The 18948-nt window shown below is 34.0% G+C and overlaps 1 protein-coding gene across 2 annotated transcripts; it reads right to left on the reverse strand.

Annotated features, from left to right (window-relative positions):
- Window positions 1-2033: 2033 nt before the first annotated feature.
- On the reverse strand, window positions 2034-18930 carry LOC123897244 (sister chromatid cohesion protein PDS5 homolog A-like). Of its 2 annotated transcripts, XM_045947800.1 has the most exons (33): window positions 18552-18930; window positions 16711-16914; window positions 16371-16552; window positions 15561-15687; window positions 15203-15421; window positions 14686-14902; window positions 14439-14584; window positions 14194-14336; window positions 13598-13747; window positions 13465-13513; window positions 13192-13383; window positions 12414-12596; window positions 11609-11769; window positions 11405-11531; window positions 10849-10998; window positions 10699-10755; window positions 10395-10531; window positions 10148-10265; window positions 7690-7824; window positions 7396-7592; window positions 6749-6905; window positions 6521-6661; window positions 6020-6091; window positions 5312-5893; window positions 5121-5228; window positions 4938-5017; window positions 4481-4532; window positions 4308-4394; window positions 4147-4184; window positions 3946-4005; window positions 3706-3860; window positions 2617-3080; window positions 2034-2509 (listed from the first exon to the last, which is right to left on the reverse strand). In XM_045947800.1, exons 1-33 carry the CDS (start codon window positions 18642-18644, stop codon window positions 2456-2458), a joined length of 5037 nt encoding a protein of 1678 aa, XP_045803756.1. In that variant the 5' UTR covers window positions 18645-18930; the 3' UTR covers window positions 2034-2455. The 2 variants fall into 2 exon arrangements, with proteins under 2 accessions (XP_045803756.1, XP_045803755.1); XM_045947799.1 differs by having other exon boundaries at window positions 14194-14584; window positions 18552-18869.
- Between the last annotated feature and the right edge of the window lie 18 nt (window positions 18931-18948).

Genomic DNA, 18948 nt, shown 5'->3' on the forward strand with positions numbered 1-18948 from the left:
TTAGTCCTTTTAAGAAACCAATGCACATTTAGTGATACTTTATCATTTATACACTTACAAAAATTAAAGCATTAATTAAATATATTTTCTCTTTCTTAATAAAATAAGGGTAAAAATAACTTTACTTATCATTTCTTAATCTCCGTGCAAAACTCCAAAAAGACTAAAGTTTTGTGACGGAGGGAGTATTGTTTTTTTTTAATTTTATTTCTAAAACTAAAAAAACCAAATTGGTTGGCCAAATCCGATTCTCTCTAGTACCAATTTGAGTGGGCTAATTTAGCTTCTTCAAAAAAATGGTTGGCCAAATCAAAATTCTGAGCCATTGACTCGTTTATGTTTGCATTCTTTGTTATAAAAGTTAGTTAGTTAGTTGTGTGAGTCAATAAAAAGATTGTTAGTTCAACATGTGCGCGTTTTGTGACTGGGTTAATTGCTGACCCTAACAACGCTTTTTCTCTTAAGCTTAATTTAACATTTAACAAATAATAAGAACATGTGAACTTTGCTGGTTTTTTTTTTTATGAAAAAATAATGATTAAGGATAAAGGGATAGAACCTTAGACCAAGTCTAAAGTATTTTAGAACTAAAAAAAAATATATAAATGTATTTATATTTATCTTTCTATAAAGAGGCTCGAACTCTAAATTTTCATGCTCAAGGCTAATATGTGTGCTTTACTTTAAACACCAACTTAACTAAAAAGCATGTTTCAGCTTTCTTTCAAGCGCATGTAGTTTAATGGTTTCTTTTTGAGCTTCTTAAAAAAAATGGTTTCTTTTTAAGTTTTGACACAGTCACATTCACACACTCGTTAGTATTATATGGATATGGATTGAGTGCATTTTAGTTTTTGTGCATATTCATGTTTATAAGTAAATCAAGACCCTTTGTGTAAGATTCTACGACTCACAATGTTCAATAAAATGTCAATTGTTTACTTTAATGATTAAGATTAACCTTGCAATCACCAAATTCCAAATCCTTTTTTTTTTTTTGTAATTTTTTTAAAAAAAATGAGGTGTGTTATATAAACACAAAAAAGTTGACAAAAATACAACATTATTTTTTCTCCACTCACAGCGCGTATATCGAGATGTGCAAAAAATATTAAAAAAAGCAAAAAGTGTAGTTTTGTTGTATTTTTGTTAAAAAAATGTATTTGAATAACATTTTTCAATTATAATATAAGCACTTTTTCTAAAAGAAAATATTTGTATCCCTATAATGCAAACAAATTTTTTACATTTATTTTTCATCAAGTCAAAAAACTTAATGTATATAGTATGAAGTTTGTGTCATGATTCATGAAAGTGAATTCAAAGATTGATATTGGAAAACATGTCAAGTCAAAGATTACCTTGTCTGGGAATGGTGGGCAAAAAATGAAATGTATATCAATAAAAAGTAGGTTATAAATATTAAGATTATGATGTCATTTTTTATGATTAACATTGCAATCACTTTTTTACATTACTTCATACAATATCTCCACAAATATCTAATTGGGGAAAGATGATCGAATGTGTAGATTAATTTTTTGTCATGAAACTACATTCAGTCTACATAATAAAAAATAAAAAAATCATTACTCTAAAGGGAACAATTCACTTTAGACTTTAGATTGATTAAAAAGTTAGTAGATTTGACCAAAAAAAAAAGTTAACAGTAGATATTGTATATACATCATAAATCATTATAAAACACAAATTCAATAAAATATTTTTTTTTCACTTTGCACTTCAGTTATTTTAGAGGATCCAAATCCATAAAAAAAAAAAATTCTTTAATACTAATGAGAAAAGGCAACCACTGTACTGATTGACTCGAGACAAAATTAACTCAAAATACAAATTCAAGTAAGAAATAATTTCCTTAAATATAAAACAAAATAAAATGTGGTGTGAGTGAAACTCATGGGTATATTAAAAATCCCGGCATGTTCATAAACCATATCTAAACACAACAATAACATGGAGATGCTGATGGCGAGGTCAACTTTCACACGGTTATTACAAAGACTACAAAAGTATGAATAATAAAATAAAGATACAAAATACAATTTATCACCATGTATAGCTGTACATGTTGCTCAAGTCAAATTGATTATGTTGGAACTTGGAATGATGAACAACATCCACATGAATCATCATATGTTAAACCTATGATTACCTACACTAATGAAAGGTCATTTTGCATAGCATAACCCTACAATCCCTAAAGCACACTTTTTTTTCTCCTAAATGTGGGAATGTTACAACTACACAAGGGTGGCTAAAATACAACACAAAATACATGCAAAGCACATCTATTAATGTGTCAATAAATGGTTGTCACCATTTACACATTATACCTCTACTTGTACTGATACAGATTAAATGCTATCACAGCACCATTGCTACAAATGCTACTCAAGTCTTTCAAAGATTTGTGTTACAGAAGCAGCCAAAATGTTCATTGTTTTTTCCCTGATGACCTTTTCTTCCCTGAGGGGGGTTTCCATTTGACCTGCATCAACCATTCTCATAGGTTACTGATAAGCTTAAGAAATGTACTATCAAGAAAAAGCAAACAGAAAATAGGTGGTGCAATTCTGCAGTGGCTGAATTATTTACCAGAGGCTCATCATCGGGAAGCTCGGAAATTTTGGCGTCATCGGGACTTGGTAGATCATCAAGTGATTCTTTTACTTCTTTACTAGGACTACTTTCCCCATCACTCTCATTTTGGTTCCCTTCAGAACCTGATTCTTCTTCATCAACATTTTCTCTTGAAGCTCCTCTTGATTCATCAGCCACTCTTTCTTTTGAACTATTTTCTTCTTCGTCATTTTGAGCTCCTTGTGGGGAACCCTCTCTATCTTCAGAAAGTCTCTCAGCATAATCCTCCTCCTTCTCTTCATCTGGTTCCTCCTTCACTTCATCTGGTTCCTGCTGCTCTTCACTGGGTTCTTTCTTATTACTCGACCTCTTCGCTTTCTTAGATCTCTTTCCACGTGAAACAGATTTTGCTTTCTTGTTAGGTTTCTTCTTGGTTATGATAACATCAGACCTTTCATCCTGTTCTCCTTCAGAACCGCCTAGAACAGAAAATAAAACAAAATTAAAGGAAAAAAGATCAGACTAACAAAGAAGTTTTACATAATGAGGAATCACAAAAAGCATCACTATGACCAATTATATAATTGATGAAACTCCCGGCCTTATATCCATTTAAAAAGAAAATTGGCAAAGGTTAAACCTGGTAGGTCATGTAAATATTCTATACATCTATATTACGAAACAAATATTTAGCCAAGCCTTGAGATATAAACCTGTTATGGGATGACTAGATCAGTATTCAGGTTTTATCTCATACAATTTAATTTTTTTTATTTCACAATAGAATATAGTTAAAATATTGTATTCAAGTCTTAAAGTCATATGAAGAGGGAAATTCCCAAGCTAAATGAGTTAACAGATGAAAGAGCTGAATAAAAAGACAAGAAAATTGTCCGATTGAGGATGAGTTTATTCATCTAAACTACATATATAGTATAATTGAAAATAGAAAACTCAACTACCAGGTCTATGCAGACCCAGGAAACATTAAATCCAGTGCAAAATTTGCAGGATACTTGCAACATTTTCACATGTAATCAATCAGAAGTGTAAATGATAACTGATACATGCATCATATTCAGATATCGTTTTTAGTTACATTACCGGAGTTGATCTCAACATCAGATATTATGGTCTCTTCAGGGTTTGGTAACTCAGCATCAGAACTTTCATTAGCAACTTCTTCATGGACTTTAGTTTTTGATGCTTTTTTTTGTCCACGCTTTGCATGCTTGCTACGAGGTTGTTTACCATTAACTCTAAAAAAATGATACAAATACAAGTTACAAAGATAGAACATTGAACAAACCATTGTACAAAAGGATCTCAACTTTTTCTACTAACATTTGTGTCTTCTTATTACTTGCTGAACGACTTGAGCTTCTCTGTTTCCTCCCAGTAGAACTATAAACAATCAAGAAAATCAGCACACAAAAGGAAGAAAGCAAACTCAGAATTGGGTTAAAAGATAATGTCCAATGAAGCAGATGAACGTGCATTCAACTTTTCCAAACATATGAAAATTTCCACAAATGGAATACTTACACTTCATGTATAGATGGAGCTTTTGAGGGCTTTAGCTTCTGGAAAAATTATAATATAAAAAGAGAATCAAACTTCAATGATATTTGATATCTTTTAGCGGAAATGGAAGAAGCGGAACAGTTAAACTGCTTCAGAGAAAGATGACTAATGGAAAATCAGACCTTATTAGATTTGTGGCCCCCATCGATAAGCTCCCAACGTTCCTTTTCCAAACAGAGTTTTTCTACTTCTCCATCATTGTATAATATCTTAATACAACATGCCAGAGTAAACTTGTGTCATAATTGTATTACTTATATGGAAGAATAATTTTAGAACAAGACAGTGAGCTTACCACGTGCTTCCTCTTTGAAGAATCATAAGACTGAACATTTCCTTGATAAAATCTACAGAACATCAAAAAATCAACATGAGAACTTTAATTAGAAGTCCTAGGAAAAGAATAGAATTGGGGGCTTCAGAAATTTGTCTTTAGGGTTTAAAAAATGACTAATAACTGAGCCCGTACTAGTCAGAAATTAAAACTGGTTAATGAGAACATATGCAGCATGAAGAATTTAGAAATGCGAAGTCAAAACAAGCTACTAGAAATGTACAGCGGAAAACAAACAGATCAATCACAGTAATTCTACCAGATAAAAACAAGCAGGTAAAGTAAAAAAAGCAACAAATTTTGCCTTCAGAAAATGCAGTCAAAAAGCTTCTGAAATCACTGAAAACCCAGTGTTTTCATTTTTTTGTCCTTTATATAAAGCTTCTACAAATTATCTCTGTTTATGATGAGCACTTACTTCTTATCCAAAGGCCACCAAACTTTAATTCTGCAGCCGATCAGATCTTCGGCATCACTTTGACCTTCCTTTGTCGTACACTACAAAAAAATAAAAAATCATCAGACATTATTACATGCATAGAGGCGATACTCATATGAAATCCAGAAAGAAATTGACTACAAAAGCAAAAGGGGGAGTTACCTTGGCTAATCCTCCTATACTTTTTCTTTTCTGCCTTTTAGTAGAGCTTGCAGATGTTTTGAAGTTGTCACTTTCCGTCTTATTAGCTGTCTTTGATTTGCCAGGACTCTGCAACAGATGCAGAAAATAAGCAGAAGTCCACTTTAAGATCCTAACATTAGAATGAATCAGTTTAGACAGTAACACTCTACCTTTATGTCACAGTCTTCAGATTTCTCAGATTCATCAATATGATAACTCTCGGAGGCCTTAATTTTTCGTTCTAATGAGGGCTCTTTGCCTTTGACCAATTTTCTCTCCATATTTTTGCTATCTGTATCAGGGTTAATTTCTGCATCTAACAATGATTTACTGCCAGAGGGAACTACATCTGAAATTCTTTGAGAAACTTTTCGCGATTTTCCATAAATAACGGAAGATCGCCTCCGTTTAGGAACTGGAGCAAGTGTTTCTTCTCCCACTTTTCGTTTTATAATTGTTTCAAACTCGGGATCTTTCTGCACCTTCTTACTCAAAGAACTTTCATGACCATTACTTGATTCAAAATTAGTAGTTATCCCCAAGTTATCCAAATTAATTTCTCTGACCATATTTAAGATGTCAAAATCATCTTCAGCTTTTTTCTTTTCAGCTGTCGTGGTCTTGTTCTTTTTCACCTTCTTCCCCTTGGTTCCCCGAGATCTTATCTTCTTTACTATTTTCCCAAGGGGGATTTCATTTCTGTCTTTTGCATTGTCCTTTAAAGCATGATCCTCAGCTGATTGAGATGTAACCTGATATAGGAGAAACGTTACCATAATTCAAGATAAAAGATGCACTAGAAGTTTTTTTTTTTTTTTTTTAACAATAAGATGCACTAGAAGTTGGTAATTGATGTTCACCCTTTGCATCAAGCTTACCGTTTCTGTTTCAACTGATTCAAAGTGAGCCAGGACACTTTCATCAGCCAACCAGGTTTTCACTTCGCTTGCCTGCCAGATAAAATAAACAGCATTAAGAAGCATTCTTTTAGTTAATACAATCTAGTATCAGATCCATTTTCTATTGAACATTAAGAATGTGCTATCACCATTTAATCACAGGGAAGTGTCTTCCTATAACTAGATTATGCAAGTTTGTCTATGAGATTTCTAACATCGTAAGAAGTTTAATCAATTAAAAATATCAGAGTAACAACAAAATCTACAACTTGAAACATGGACATTCAAAATGGCTTAATGGGTTAAATACTAATGTAATTTAATGTGATGCAATCACGTCAATGCTACAAATTAACCTCATTTAAGAATAAATATTGTCAAGAAGTAGCAACTATTTGGAAGGCATTTTGTCTAGCATGTGAAGAGCAACCGACAATTTAGCAAACCAGAAGGAAACTACAATTTGACAAGAGGGGATACCATAAGATCATTTTCCTTCTCGCGTGCTTTGTATAGTATGGGAGGTAAAGAAACTGAATGAGACGATCCTTGCATATCAACATCCTTCTGTACTAGTCGCTTGGTGATTGCTAATCCAAGGTCACATATGGCATTAGAATTCTGTCCATTCATTGATCACAAATGTAAGATTACAGTCTCATCATCTTTGAATTTTCAATTTTTTATTTGTCAAAAAAAATCCCCAACCTTCGACTTTGATGCATCAACTGCATCTTCTGAGTGTTTAATACTCTGGAAGATAGAAGTAATGACAGATATAATTTCTCTCACTTTGTCAGTAGTTACTCCCAATTTGACATCTTCATCTCGTTGCACTAGCATTGATAGTATCAAATGCAACTGCCTGCAAAGTCAGGAGGATAGAATATGAATTTTGTAAGAATGAGCATTCCAAACATATTTTGTATAAAGCTCACTAGCAAAAGTAAAATCTATAAGTTTCAGCACAAGTTGCATTCCACATTCAGATTAAAAAAACATAATCTGTGAAGTACAATAAAACAGTAAAATAGGTGCATTTAGGTGTTTCAGCCAAACAAAAAACTATGTATACAGACCCTAACTGTCTGCATTGGAGCAGGGAAAATCCCCTACCCATTTACTATGGTACCCTTTCAAGAAAAGGCCTTTGGTTACTCCACATAAATTTTATATGTTTAAGCTTCCATAAACCGGACGTCAGGCACACAAAGTCAAACTTTTTGTGAAAAAAAAAAAGCAAGTGGCTGACTATATATCTTTCAAATATACATAAAATCATAGATAAGCATCAAATGTATTAATACATTCTCTCCTGCCACTTAAAGAGATGTCCCATATGAGTAAAATAATACCTGTATATAGTATTGTATGCTTCGGCATCCTTGCATTCATCAATATTGGGGCAAGATAGGCTAGCAAGTGCATGAACTAGGTATGGAAGAATATACTCGGGGTAAGGGGTCAAGGAATTCCCATCCGATTGCCCTGAAAGCTGTCCCACCCTTTCTTGGTGATGCATGTGAATAAGATCAGCTAAGTTCTGCTTATCCTACATTATCAGACAATTCATCAAACAATGACACAAAATTAATGTCAAGACTAGGAAATTTGCAATTGCAAAAGAATTAAATCGATCAAAATATTACCTCTGCAAACTCCTCTGGGTTGGTTCCGAAAATATTGAATATAAAGGCACATGCATATTTGGCTTCCAAAAGGTGGTCTTTTATATATTGATGAACTTTGCTTAAGAAAAGCTTCTTAGCTTGAGGGAAGCCAACCTATTATACCAAATATAAGACAAAAGAAGTAGTTATTCCTACACCGGAATGAAAACATCAACAAACCAATTTCACCCTATACATAACTTGTTTACCTAATAGAGTCTTGTGATACAAGAATCCAATGGACGTACTCTCCACTTTCTACCCTGATCTACACACTACAAATAACATTGTTCCTAAGATTATTAGGTGTGTCCTTTTTCCATGGTTACACTCAAAACAGTAAGAAACCAGATCTAGTGGCTATAAAATGTGCCATTGTGACTTCTCCTATGACCCAAAAAGGATACAAGTGTTATTACCCTCTGTCCAGATATTTTTCTTTGCAGGGGTAGTACGTTCAGTGAAGAGGAGTTATATTTCAGCAACCCTATCTTCAAGGGTCAAATTCAACAAGAGAAGACAATGATGTTTTTTTGCTCAGTTTGTCTACACAAAACCATTTTTCAACCTATGCCTACGACCACTTCTAACCTTCTACTTGAAAAAACCACATGAGATGTTAAGCAGAAGATGGATGTCCCTGAGCCCGAACCTCCTTTCCATCGCAAGATGAAACTGAATTTCATATGGATAATGAAGAACAAAATATTACTAGTCATTGGAAAATGAACTAGAGTGCACAAATCGGCTTTTATACCCTGTTTTAAGCTTTCTTATCTGTTAAAAAATTATCACCATTCCATAGAGTCTTCCTTTTAAACCTAAACACCATTATCAAGATCATCCTTAACACCCTATTTGAGGTTTTACATCACTAACAAAACCTAAACCTCTTCCCACTAGGTAGGATCGGCTAAATGGACCAAATGATGTCATAATTCTCTATTATGTATTCAGTCCAAAGATAGACCATATACTTAAATCGCTCATAATGGCCAGACCTACATTTTTCCTTGGTCTCCCTCTATCTCCAAGTATTGAACTACCCCCTATTTGGTCGACCTTTTTAACTGGTGCTTCTACAGGTCTTCTCAATATCCTTGAGGCTTTGTCTAATGAAAAATGGAAGCAAGCCACAAATATGGTGATGGAGGTATTAAAAAATATAATGAGATGCTACTAAGGAGAACTAGATTTTGAGTTGTTATTTAGCCAAGGAGTTTGAGATTTTAGCATTACTGATGTAGAAGGGTTAGTTTTTTAATTTTTTTTTAGTTTTCCCATTCTAGGCGGGGAAATTTTATTTTCCAAAAGTATGTCTAAGAATATACCCCAAACCCAATTCAAAATCTAGTTCAAAGGGCCAGGATTGCTTAAGCCTTATAAGGACTACTTTGGTCATAATATCACTAGTCAATATAGAAACCCAACAGTATGTTATGCATCTCCTCAAAGAAACAGGTACGATAACATGCTAACCAGAAAATACTCCAATGGATCTAAATTTAAGACTAATTAATTGAGGAAGATCTGCAATAGACAGTGCAATATACCAATGTCTTATGGGAAGACGTATTTATCTATTCCACACAATTGGAAATAACATTCCGTAAGCATGATTATCCAATTCATGCATACCTTGAGAGCAGGACCCCGATATTACAATACCTCAATACCAGGAAAAGACATTTTATTTTAAGAGAAATGGAGGTGAGGTACTTGAGGCATACACCAACATTATTTATGCTGTGTCACTGTCACGAATTGATAGGAAATCAAACACTGGTTATAACACTTTTCCTAGGGAATTCTTGTGACTTAGAGTAGCAAAGCAACAGAATGCCATAGCACAAACCTAATGCAGAAGCAGAATTCAAAATCATTGCTCACCAAATTCTGCATGAACTACTTTGAGTTTGATTAAAGATAACCATGAAGATTTGAAGATCCGGTGGGTCGACCAATGAGATTTACTGTGAGCACAATAAAGCCCACGAACTGGTTCTACATGATAGAACAAAGCACATCGAGATAGACATACACTTTAACCAGGAAAAACTAGAAGAGTGAATTCATGTCTATACAAGGCCAAGTCAGCTTGTTGTAAAACAGGGTTGGGCAATCCAGCATTTTAGAATATTTTACCCAAGCTGGGAGGGAAGAATAGTCTAAGGAGGATTATGAAAAAACCAAGTTATGTTAGGAATTACTTTGTAACAGATTATGTTTCTAGAATTAGACTTATTTAACTGTACTCTCTATTCTGCCAAGAAATGCCTCAAATCATAGGTTGTGTGTGTATATATCCAAGTTATAGCCCACAAGGGCTTCACCAGATTATGAACAATATTCCATATTTCTAAATATCTGAAACTTCTTAATAGTGTGATGAACGGATAAAAACTGCTGGAGAAAAATTAAAATGAAGGGAAATTACCTCTGATGTCTTTATAGTTAAGTGAAAAATATCAGCAGGAATCTTGTGATCCCAAAGCCTAGCCAAACGAAGAACTGCCTTTGCAGAAGCAAGCCTCAAATGGGCCTTATCGACTGAACTGCAAGAGGGCATAAATGATTACATCATATTTGAACCCACAAAACAAATTTAAAATGAAATGGAGAAAGAGTAACAATTTTCAGATTGAAATGAATTACAAAAATATAGCTCTGTGAAGCTATTATACCTTGACTTTATGTCCTTTGATATTTCACCATAAGAAAGCACGTTTCTTAGGATATCCAAAAGACCATCAATACCGGGACGAACAAGAGCATCTTTGACTGGCAAGTAGCTTTTCACTACGGTTTTGATACCATATATCTGCAGCAAAGAAAGAAAATGAAGAGAATACAAAGAGGGAGAAAATGAACTGTCAAATAGCAGCTAGCTTACAAACATTATCCAATAAGATAATAATTGTATCAAATTACAGATTACAGACATTATCTAAAGTATGCAAAATTAGAATAGACTATCTTCGTACCCACCTTCAACACACAAATATCACTTTTATCATCCCAAGATGCTCTTGTGTGATCATCTTTCTGAAACCATAAAACGCATTTCAATAGAAATTGATTACTTTGACACTTATCCCATAAAGAAGAATTTCATTGTACGGAATTTAAAAGGCTTACACTATCACTTTTCAGAATCTTGTTTATTATAAATTCTTCAATTTCACTCTCTCTAGTTTCAAATACAGGCATTGCAGTCTGTGCTATACAACCCAATGACTGCAAAACTGTGGGCAGATTCGTTCTCTCCTCCAGCATATCTACAAGCCTCTGTATATAAGGTAAGAACAATCAGAATAAAACATTCCAAAGTATGTTATAATAAAGAGAAAATTGCACTTACTTCACTAGAGATAAGGGCTAATTACAACTTTCTTGTTTGGAAAATTACACTTTGATACCCTTATTTCTTTTAAGAAATTACATCTACCTCCTCTACTTATATGTAAAAACCCCCAGTTTTTGTATATATTTATTTATTTATTTATTTATTTTTAATATATTAAGGAGATCTAGGCACGGGATGGGAGCGAAGCCTGCTTTGTCCCCTGATGTCTAGACGCTCTTCGCCTTATAAAAAAATGTACAAACCACATGGAAAGCCCCCTTAATGATAACAAAGCAAGAGAGGTAGGTGTGAGTTTTAAAACTATCCATATAATAAATCATATGAAACCTTGTATAGAACAGAGAGAGCCTTGAGGCCATCATCCTTTGTTATTGCAGCTAGAGCATGCACAGCATACTTTGCCTGTCTCCGACTGCCTTCTAAACACAGTCTTTCTAACATAAGGTCTACAGAACTGCAAGGAAAAAATAATAAGAAGAATATTATAAAACGTAATGAAATTAAGAGAGTTAATAAGTTTGACAGTGGCACCTTGATGCAACTGCTAGTTGTTCTTGAATAGTACCACCAGCCTTTGCTAAAACATTCAAAATGCCCTCTTTGATAATATCATTATTATTATTATCCTTGAGTAACTTCACCAGTTCCTCCTCACTGCCACTAAAAAAGTGCGGACTGAAACGAGCAATTATCTGCACATTATCATAAGTTAACTGGAAGTCAGAAAAGATTATTCCAATACCTTTAACTTACATGTCCAAAATGACTGAAAATACACATGGTTCCATATCAAAATCGCAAGAATCCTAATTCATGAAATTGTTTAAGATTTTGATAAACCATTATTGGGCCTTCTCCTAACAGCTTAAAATTAAGATGAATAAGGTTCATGACATGGTATTGGTGTCAGCGTCTCTTTTAACTAAAATCACAATTCTTGCCACCCTCACTCTCTCAAATTAATATTTGGTAATTACGGGACTGTGCTGTCTCCACATTTTAAGCTTGGGGAATTCACATGAGAGAGAAGCTGTACTAAAGATATCAATAAAATCACTCATCGGCCTGACCTAATCCTAACGCTTCAATTTTTGGGAAGAATTGGTACTTGACAGATATTAACCCTAAGCCCAAAGATGCCAATTAATCAGCAGCGTCATTATCAGTGCAAGCAAATATATAGACACATATAAGAAAATTTTCTCCACCCCCCTCCCTCCCTGTTTGCAATGAACTGAAGTAGAAATTCTTCAAGAATCATGACAAAGAATGCATAATGCAAATGTCCAAGAACCAACAGCAGTAAGTCAATACACCCAAAATGACATGATCTTACCACTAATATATTCATGCAAGATTGTATACGCTGATCATTCTCTGCAGATTTATATCTGACGATTTCTGAAAGAATAGTTGTTGCATGCTCCTTACTGAATAGCAAATAGGAGCACTTAACATATAAGGTATTCAGAAACTCATCCAGCTGATGTTTCTCACCAAGTATTTTAGTCAGTTCATCCTGCAAAAAAACGTAAAAAATAACAAACTATAAATTACAGTTTCTTTCGTTATAAGAAAAGAAACATAAGCGTAGGTCAATCTAAATCACAATAAGATTGTACCATTTGCATGTTTAAATACTACTCTCCTAATAGACTCCATGGGTTAAATAGTTAGAATTACAATGCTAATATCTATGTAATTGTTATCGTAGATGCCTTTTAAATAAGTCCATGAAAGTAACTGGAAAGCAGATCTAGAGAGAAAGTGAGTAAAATATATATTGGTAACTGTTAGAATCAAATCTACATTTACTGTATAGATTAATTCTTGGCAGTACACTATCGTAGATTAGAGCTAATTTAGGATTTGATGCTCATTGACTTTTATTGTAAATCCTGTAAAGTTTTTATAAATAGATGGCAGCGTGACATCATTGGATCGTAGTGAAAAATTCTGAAGCTTAGTAATGTAACCCTCAGGAACTGGGTATTAGCATCAAATATTCAGTTATCATATTTTCACTTCAATAATTAATTCCTATGCAATTTGTAACAAATTATATTCCAAAGCAGTATCTCAAAAAATATATACATCAGTTTCAGATATATTACCCTGTACGCACGAGTTTGATGAAAGCTAGTATTTGGATCAACAAGATGCGTTAAAATTTTCCAGATATTAGTGTCATTTAATTGATCAAGAATCTGGAAACTCTCCTCAGCCTCTGATGGGTCAGCAAACGAACGGGACATTACTCGAAAACAGAACGCAATCTTCTTTTGAACCTCAGGATTTTCTTTATCCTGAATTTAAAAGAGGTCAATACCTTTTCTAAGTCAATATTCTTTTGAAAAATCAGGTTTTTAACTTTCAAGGTCACATACCTGACTATTCTGCCTCAGAGCTAGATACTTCTGCAGCTCCTCTTGTAGCCTACCATCAAAGTCGTAACATGAAAAACGTGAATTTGATACACCAGGAAATATATAAGTCATCACATATGTCAACCGAGCTCACCTTTGTTTTTGCTCCAGTAGCTTTTCAAGAGCGTTGACCTCCACTTTATCTAATCCAGAGAAAATATCAACCCAATATTTAACCATATCTTTGATAGAAAACTCTGATGGAAACAGGGACCCACACAGAACAGATTCGATGATATCTGATCTGAAGAATGAAGCAAACAAAAGAAACGTCAATATTTAGAACATCTAATTCCTTAGTGAACGAAAACAAGAAACTAAAAACAAACTACACAGGAAAAGAATGAAGCAAACTCAGAATGACATGGGGACCCTTCCGTATTGTTAGTTACAATGCCCTTGCTGACTTAACATTGTACTTGAATCATACGGTATCATGCTTATGGGAAATGACATCATTTTGTGTCTAACCCTATTTGAATCATACGGTATCATGCCCTTGCTGACTAACATTGTACTTGAGCGCCAACTACAGAACAAAGCCCTATTTTTTTCTCATGGTTTGGGACAGACTATATAATAGTATCGACAGGGACTTGAGGGAAAACATACTAATGAAAAATAAGAAAATAAATAAATTAAATATAAACTTCATCCTTGAAAGTGTAGGTTGTTCTGATTGTTGTTCACCTGAAATCTTTGTCATAGAAACATCTAAGGATCTTCCCTGGAATCCAGTTATATCCGCTGGGGTTAACGGTGTCAGAGCTTTTCTCACAAAAAACTCTATATATCTCGGCCAATCTCTCCATGGTATACTTTTTAACAAGTTGCTGGAAATGTATAGCAAAACAAGGATTTGAGATTGAAATGCAATCATCAGAAATAAGAGAAAACGTTAGAAAAATAATGATGTCGATTAGAGGAATACATACAGATTTGTCATGAAGCCGTTCTGCAACAAGATTCATAGCTTCAAGAGGAACTGCTTGTAGCGTGTGACATGCCGCATCACAGATAACAGCCACCACTTGCTTTCGAAAATTATCATCAAAATCCAGAAGCTGATCACAAAGGGCAGCTAAAAAATTTTTGCCAAGATAAATTTAGCAGATATAGATAGTAACAAATTCAATATAAGAATCTGGGACTGAATTTGATTTACATAATTAATGGACTCACAGATTATTTCAGGAGCTTTAGGCCTCTGAGGATTTGACAGAAGAGAGCTCTTTAAATGCTCAAGGACTGACATGCGGACCCCAAAATCTCTATCAGTCAACCTTTTTAAAAACTCTGAAAGTATTGGCTGAAATGCCTCAGAAGTGGAAATTTCAGGAAGAGCAATTATATCGCCAACCAAGTTCACTGCTTTCAGACGGGTTTCCAACTGGTCGGTCTGTAAATTTCCAAATTAGAAATGAGAATCCAGGCATCAAATGTGAATTGAAGTCAAGAGTGCCAGTTTGCTTAAACTTGTAAACTAAATTTGAATGTAGGATAAAAAGGCCATGGTGACTTTTTGTGATGGTAATGTTGGAACTTCATAAATTCTGAAGAACGTTAATTCTACAATGCATAACATAACATTTACACAACAAAACATCTTATCTCGTCGCATCACAGTCAATTTAGTGGAAACAAATTATTCTTCAGAAACCACAGGGAGCATCTGGAAACCAAATAAATCAGTAATTACCTGCAGCTCCCCCGTGACATAAGGGAGAATTCCAGATAGGATCTGAGGAGCACAGCAACATATATCATATAATACTTCATGGTGCTGAACTTGACTGCTCACTGGCTTGCTTTCTCCTGACACTAATGATAGAAAAAAATGTTTAATGCTAGGTTCAAGTATTCCTATGCATTGCTTTATGACATTCATGGAAAGCTTCCTCGCAGCTGCAGTAACATCCTGCAATTAAAAATATCAACAAATTATTTTCCTTATATAAGATTAGAGATAGCACAAAAGATGAGATTCGTTGTCCAAGAGCATAAGCCATCTCCAAATAATAATAGGATAAAATAAAAGTAAAAGAAAAGGTACTTACTCTTTTTTCGCGACCTAAAGTGGACAGCAGACTAGATAGAAGATTCTCAGGAACATCCTCACTCTCCTCCAAGAGAACAGCCATAATATTCTCCATGGATGATAGAACACTTTCTGGATGATCATCTCTGAACATGAAACAGAATGTACAAGCACCACTTATTAATATACAAAACGGATCTTTATTCAAGAAAAGGAGTATAAAAAATTTGTGATTCATGAAATACAACTAACGATTATTGCCCCGAAACAGGTATCGCACAGAAGCATCACTCAATACAAATGATTGATAACTCAATTAGGTAATACAAATAAGTGGCAAATAATAAGCAAAAGGTTCAAAATAAGTCAAAGAATGAAGAAGCACTCAACCAAAAAGTACACCAAAACTTGTGTTATATGAAACCTGATTTCAGGTACAATAATATGTCAAACATGACACATACAATACTCCAAATGTACTTTTAAAAAAATAAAAACAGAACACAAAAGGACAAGATTGGCAGGACAGAGAGAAACAAAACTAGAGAGCAAGTTTTATAAAATCAGAATCACTGAATTTCCTTCTCCATTCCTAAAACATCATATTACAACTCCAATTATACAAGTATGCATAGTTTTGGTTTTTCTAATTATCTTTAATTTACTTTCTCAAAAATACATGACCAGCAAATGGAACACAAACTTCAGAACCAAGTACACCAACAAAATACCAAAATTGCAAGCAGAATATTTCAGGGGAATAATATAACTCTTTAACATGAGCATACACATATAATTAAATAAGCAAAAGATATCATGATAAACTAACCTGGCAACTGCAAAAAAAGTGCTGAACATCTCATTCACCAGATCATCACATTCAAGATCCAACATTACAACACATGATCTATATTTTGCCAGAGTCTCCAACATAGCAACTTCCTGGCCAAAGGATGGACTACTTATATCACTCAGACCACTAAAAGTGCTCACAATTAACTGAAAGATGTCCTGCAAATTGATCTAAAAAAGATTAGGATGAATGTTCCCACCTAAATTCTCTTTAGGTTTGACCGATAGGAAAAGGATAATCCTTATGCCAATTTAAGTTAAAAATAATAAGATAACCTAATTTATATAATCAGATAACCAGTGTAAATGGAAGGCACCTTTAGAACATCGTCACTATAGGGAGCTTCGGGTGCAGTTATTCGAGTTATCTCACAAACACATGTTGCTACTAGAAGTTTTACATCCCCATCTTGGTGCTTCAGCAATTCTGGCTTAACAATTGCATTCAAAAAGGGCTTCATTGACTCCAATGCTGAAGCCGATGGTGATTGATCCATGTCAGTAAGGCATGTTGCCGCTTGCTGCAGATCCAGAAACATTTTGTTGTGGGGGATATTAGCAGTTGACAATCAACCCAACACATAAAATGAAAAAATTTACACTGCACGATGGTAACATAAGTAAAACTATAATAATTTCTAACATTAGATACCATTATAGCACATGTGTGGCCTCAAGAGTTAGATGCTTATAAACTGGTTTTAATCATAAAGTTAAACTTGGTTTTTTGGTAATAGCACATTCATTTGGCAGTAGGAAAATGGTAAACCCAATACCTGGAAATGCTATGTACTACAGAGAAGTTCATTCTTGTCAACCCCAAGTAGTAAGTTTCAGCAAAAAGAATTTTCAATAACAGCTTAACAAAATTAGTACTTTTATTATGATTTCAAAGATCTAGTGGCTACATGGCAAGCAACAGTCACAAGACTATGACAGTGTGTCCATATGACTAACCTAAACAGTAATGTCTAAACTTTAAATGAAGACCTAATATGTTCCTCAACTTTTCACTCCATCTTGCTCATTGCTTGATCGACACGGCCCTAGGTCAATGAAACTAGATTATTCTATTACTAGTTACTACACATCTGACTATAACAGATGTACGGCACATTTACTGATCCAAGTCACAAATGCACGAGATATAAAAGAATATGTAAGTGAAAACATAATTTATTACCAAATGTGTATCATATTGTGCTAAGACCTCAGACAGTGTGCTTGGTAGGTACAACAATATATATGATGACAAATAAGCTGAACAATCAGTCAGCAAGTCCACATCTTTCTAAGTCAATTATTTAGGGAAAAAAATATATTTCATTATCTATCTCATATATCATAATCCAACTCTATTAAACGTAAACACCACTTTCAATCTCATCTACATTTCCAAATTGAAAATGGTACAGTGACACATTCATTCAGACATGCGCACTTCACTAGCACAATATAATGTGATTCAACAATTTCCAGGGTTCACTAACATAACTGATTCATTTACTAGTTGAAAACTAGACAATAAGACACAAACAAATTATCAGAACTTGCAACAACTAATTTCTTCATTTTCCCTCCATTATTTCTCATTCAAAATTTAAATATTCGGTAGCTTCACATATTTTCCACTCAGTTTCCTCTGCATCCAAAACAAAGTACAGCTTAATTATGACAACAAGGTACAATACCAACTTTTTCACCATACAAAAAACCCCAAGTGGTAGCAACTTCAAGTACATTAATTAATTAAAAAACAAACCTAACTAAAAAATGCTCCACAAGCTTGCTTCAAATTAATCAAATTCTCACATCAAACAAAGTAAATCTGACAATTTAACCCCTAAATTCCATTAAAACCACCCAAATCCTAAATCACAAACCAACCACAAGAAGTAACACAAAACCTAAAACTAATCTACACATTAGAACTCAATTCAATTTTCCCAAGCAACAAATCAGTTAAAAAAAATGCTTTAATTCTCTAAGCATTAGGTAAACTAAAAATAACGGATTTAATAATAATAATAATAATAATAATAACTAACCCCAAAATTTTTTTTTGGAAATCTTGCATAATTAAGCTAAACTATGAACCTAATTGGGAAAGAAACCAACGAGAAATTGAAGAAATTAAACGAAAATAAAGAGTGTAAACCTTCAAGAGCTGAATTAGAGTCTCTTTAGAAGAAGGAAGAGTTTCGAGTTTGGATCCCAGGTCTTTGAGCTGAAGATGAGGTTTGAGAGCCATTTTTGGGGGAAAACGACGTCGTTTTATGGATGCGCGTGGTTTATCATGGAAGAAAACGGTTGAAAAAACAGAAGAGAGTGAAGAAGTGAAGAAGAATTGAAAGAGAAAGGGTTTGATTTTGGTTCTCTCTCTCTTTCTATCTTGTTGGTGTTACTGGTTGTGCTTGCGTGTCTAGTGTTAGAGAGAGAGAGAGAGAGAGAGAGAGAGAGAGAGAGAGAGATTGGAACAGTGAAGTGAAGACGCTCTCCGAATCTAAATCTAATGCTAAGTTTCACGCGCTGACTTTTTTGTACTGTTCCTCTCT

This window comes from Trifolium pratense, linkage group LG7 (genome assembly GCF_020283565.1).
Source record: "Trifolium pratense cultivar HEN17-A07 linkage group LG7, ARS_RC_1.1, whole genome shotgun sequence".
NCBI classification, from domain to species: Eukaryota; Viridiplantae; Streptophyta; class Magnoliopsida; order Fabales; family Fabaceae; genus Trifolium; species Trifolium pratense.

What these genes read in the sequence shown, in the direction of transcription:
- LOC123897244 (XM_045947799.1), bottom strand. Translation starts at nt 18,644, where the DNA reads ATGGCTCTCAAACCTCATCTTCAGCTCAAAGACCTGGGATCCAAACTC. An exon ending in ATAGTGACGATGTTCTAAAG is followed by an intron (nt 16,553 to 16,710) that starts GTGCCTTCCATT and finishes ATCAATTTGCAG; the next exon opens with GACATCTTTCAGTTAATTGT. An exon ending in ATGTCACGGGGGAGCTGCAG is followed by an intron (nt 14,903 to 15,202) that starts GTAATTACTGAT and finishes GGAAATTTACAG; the next exon opens with ACCGACCAGTTGGAAACCCG.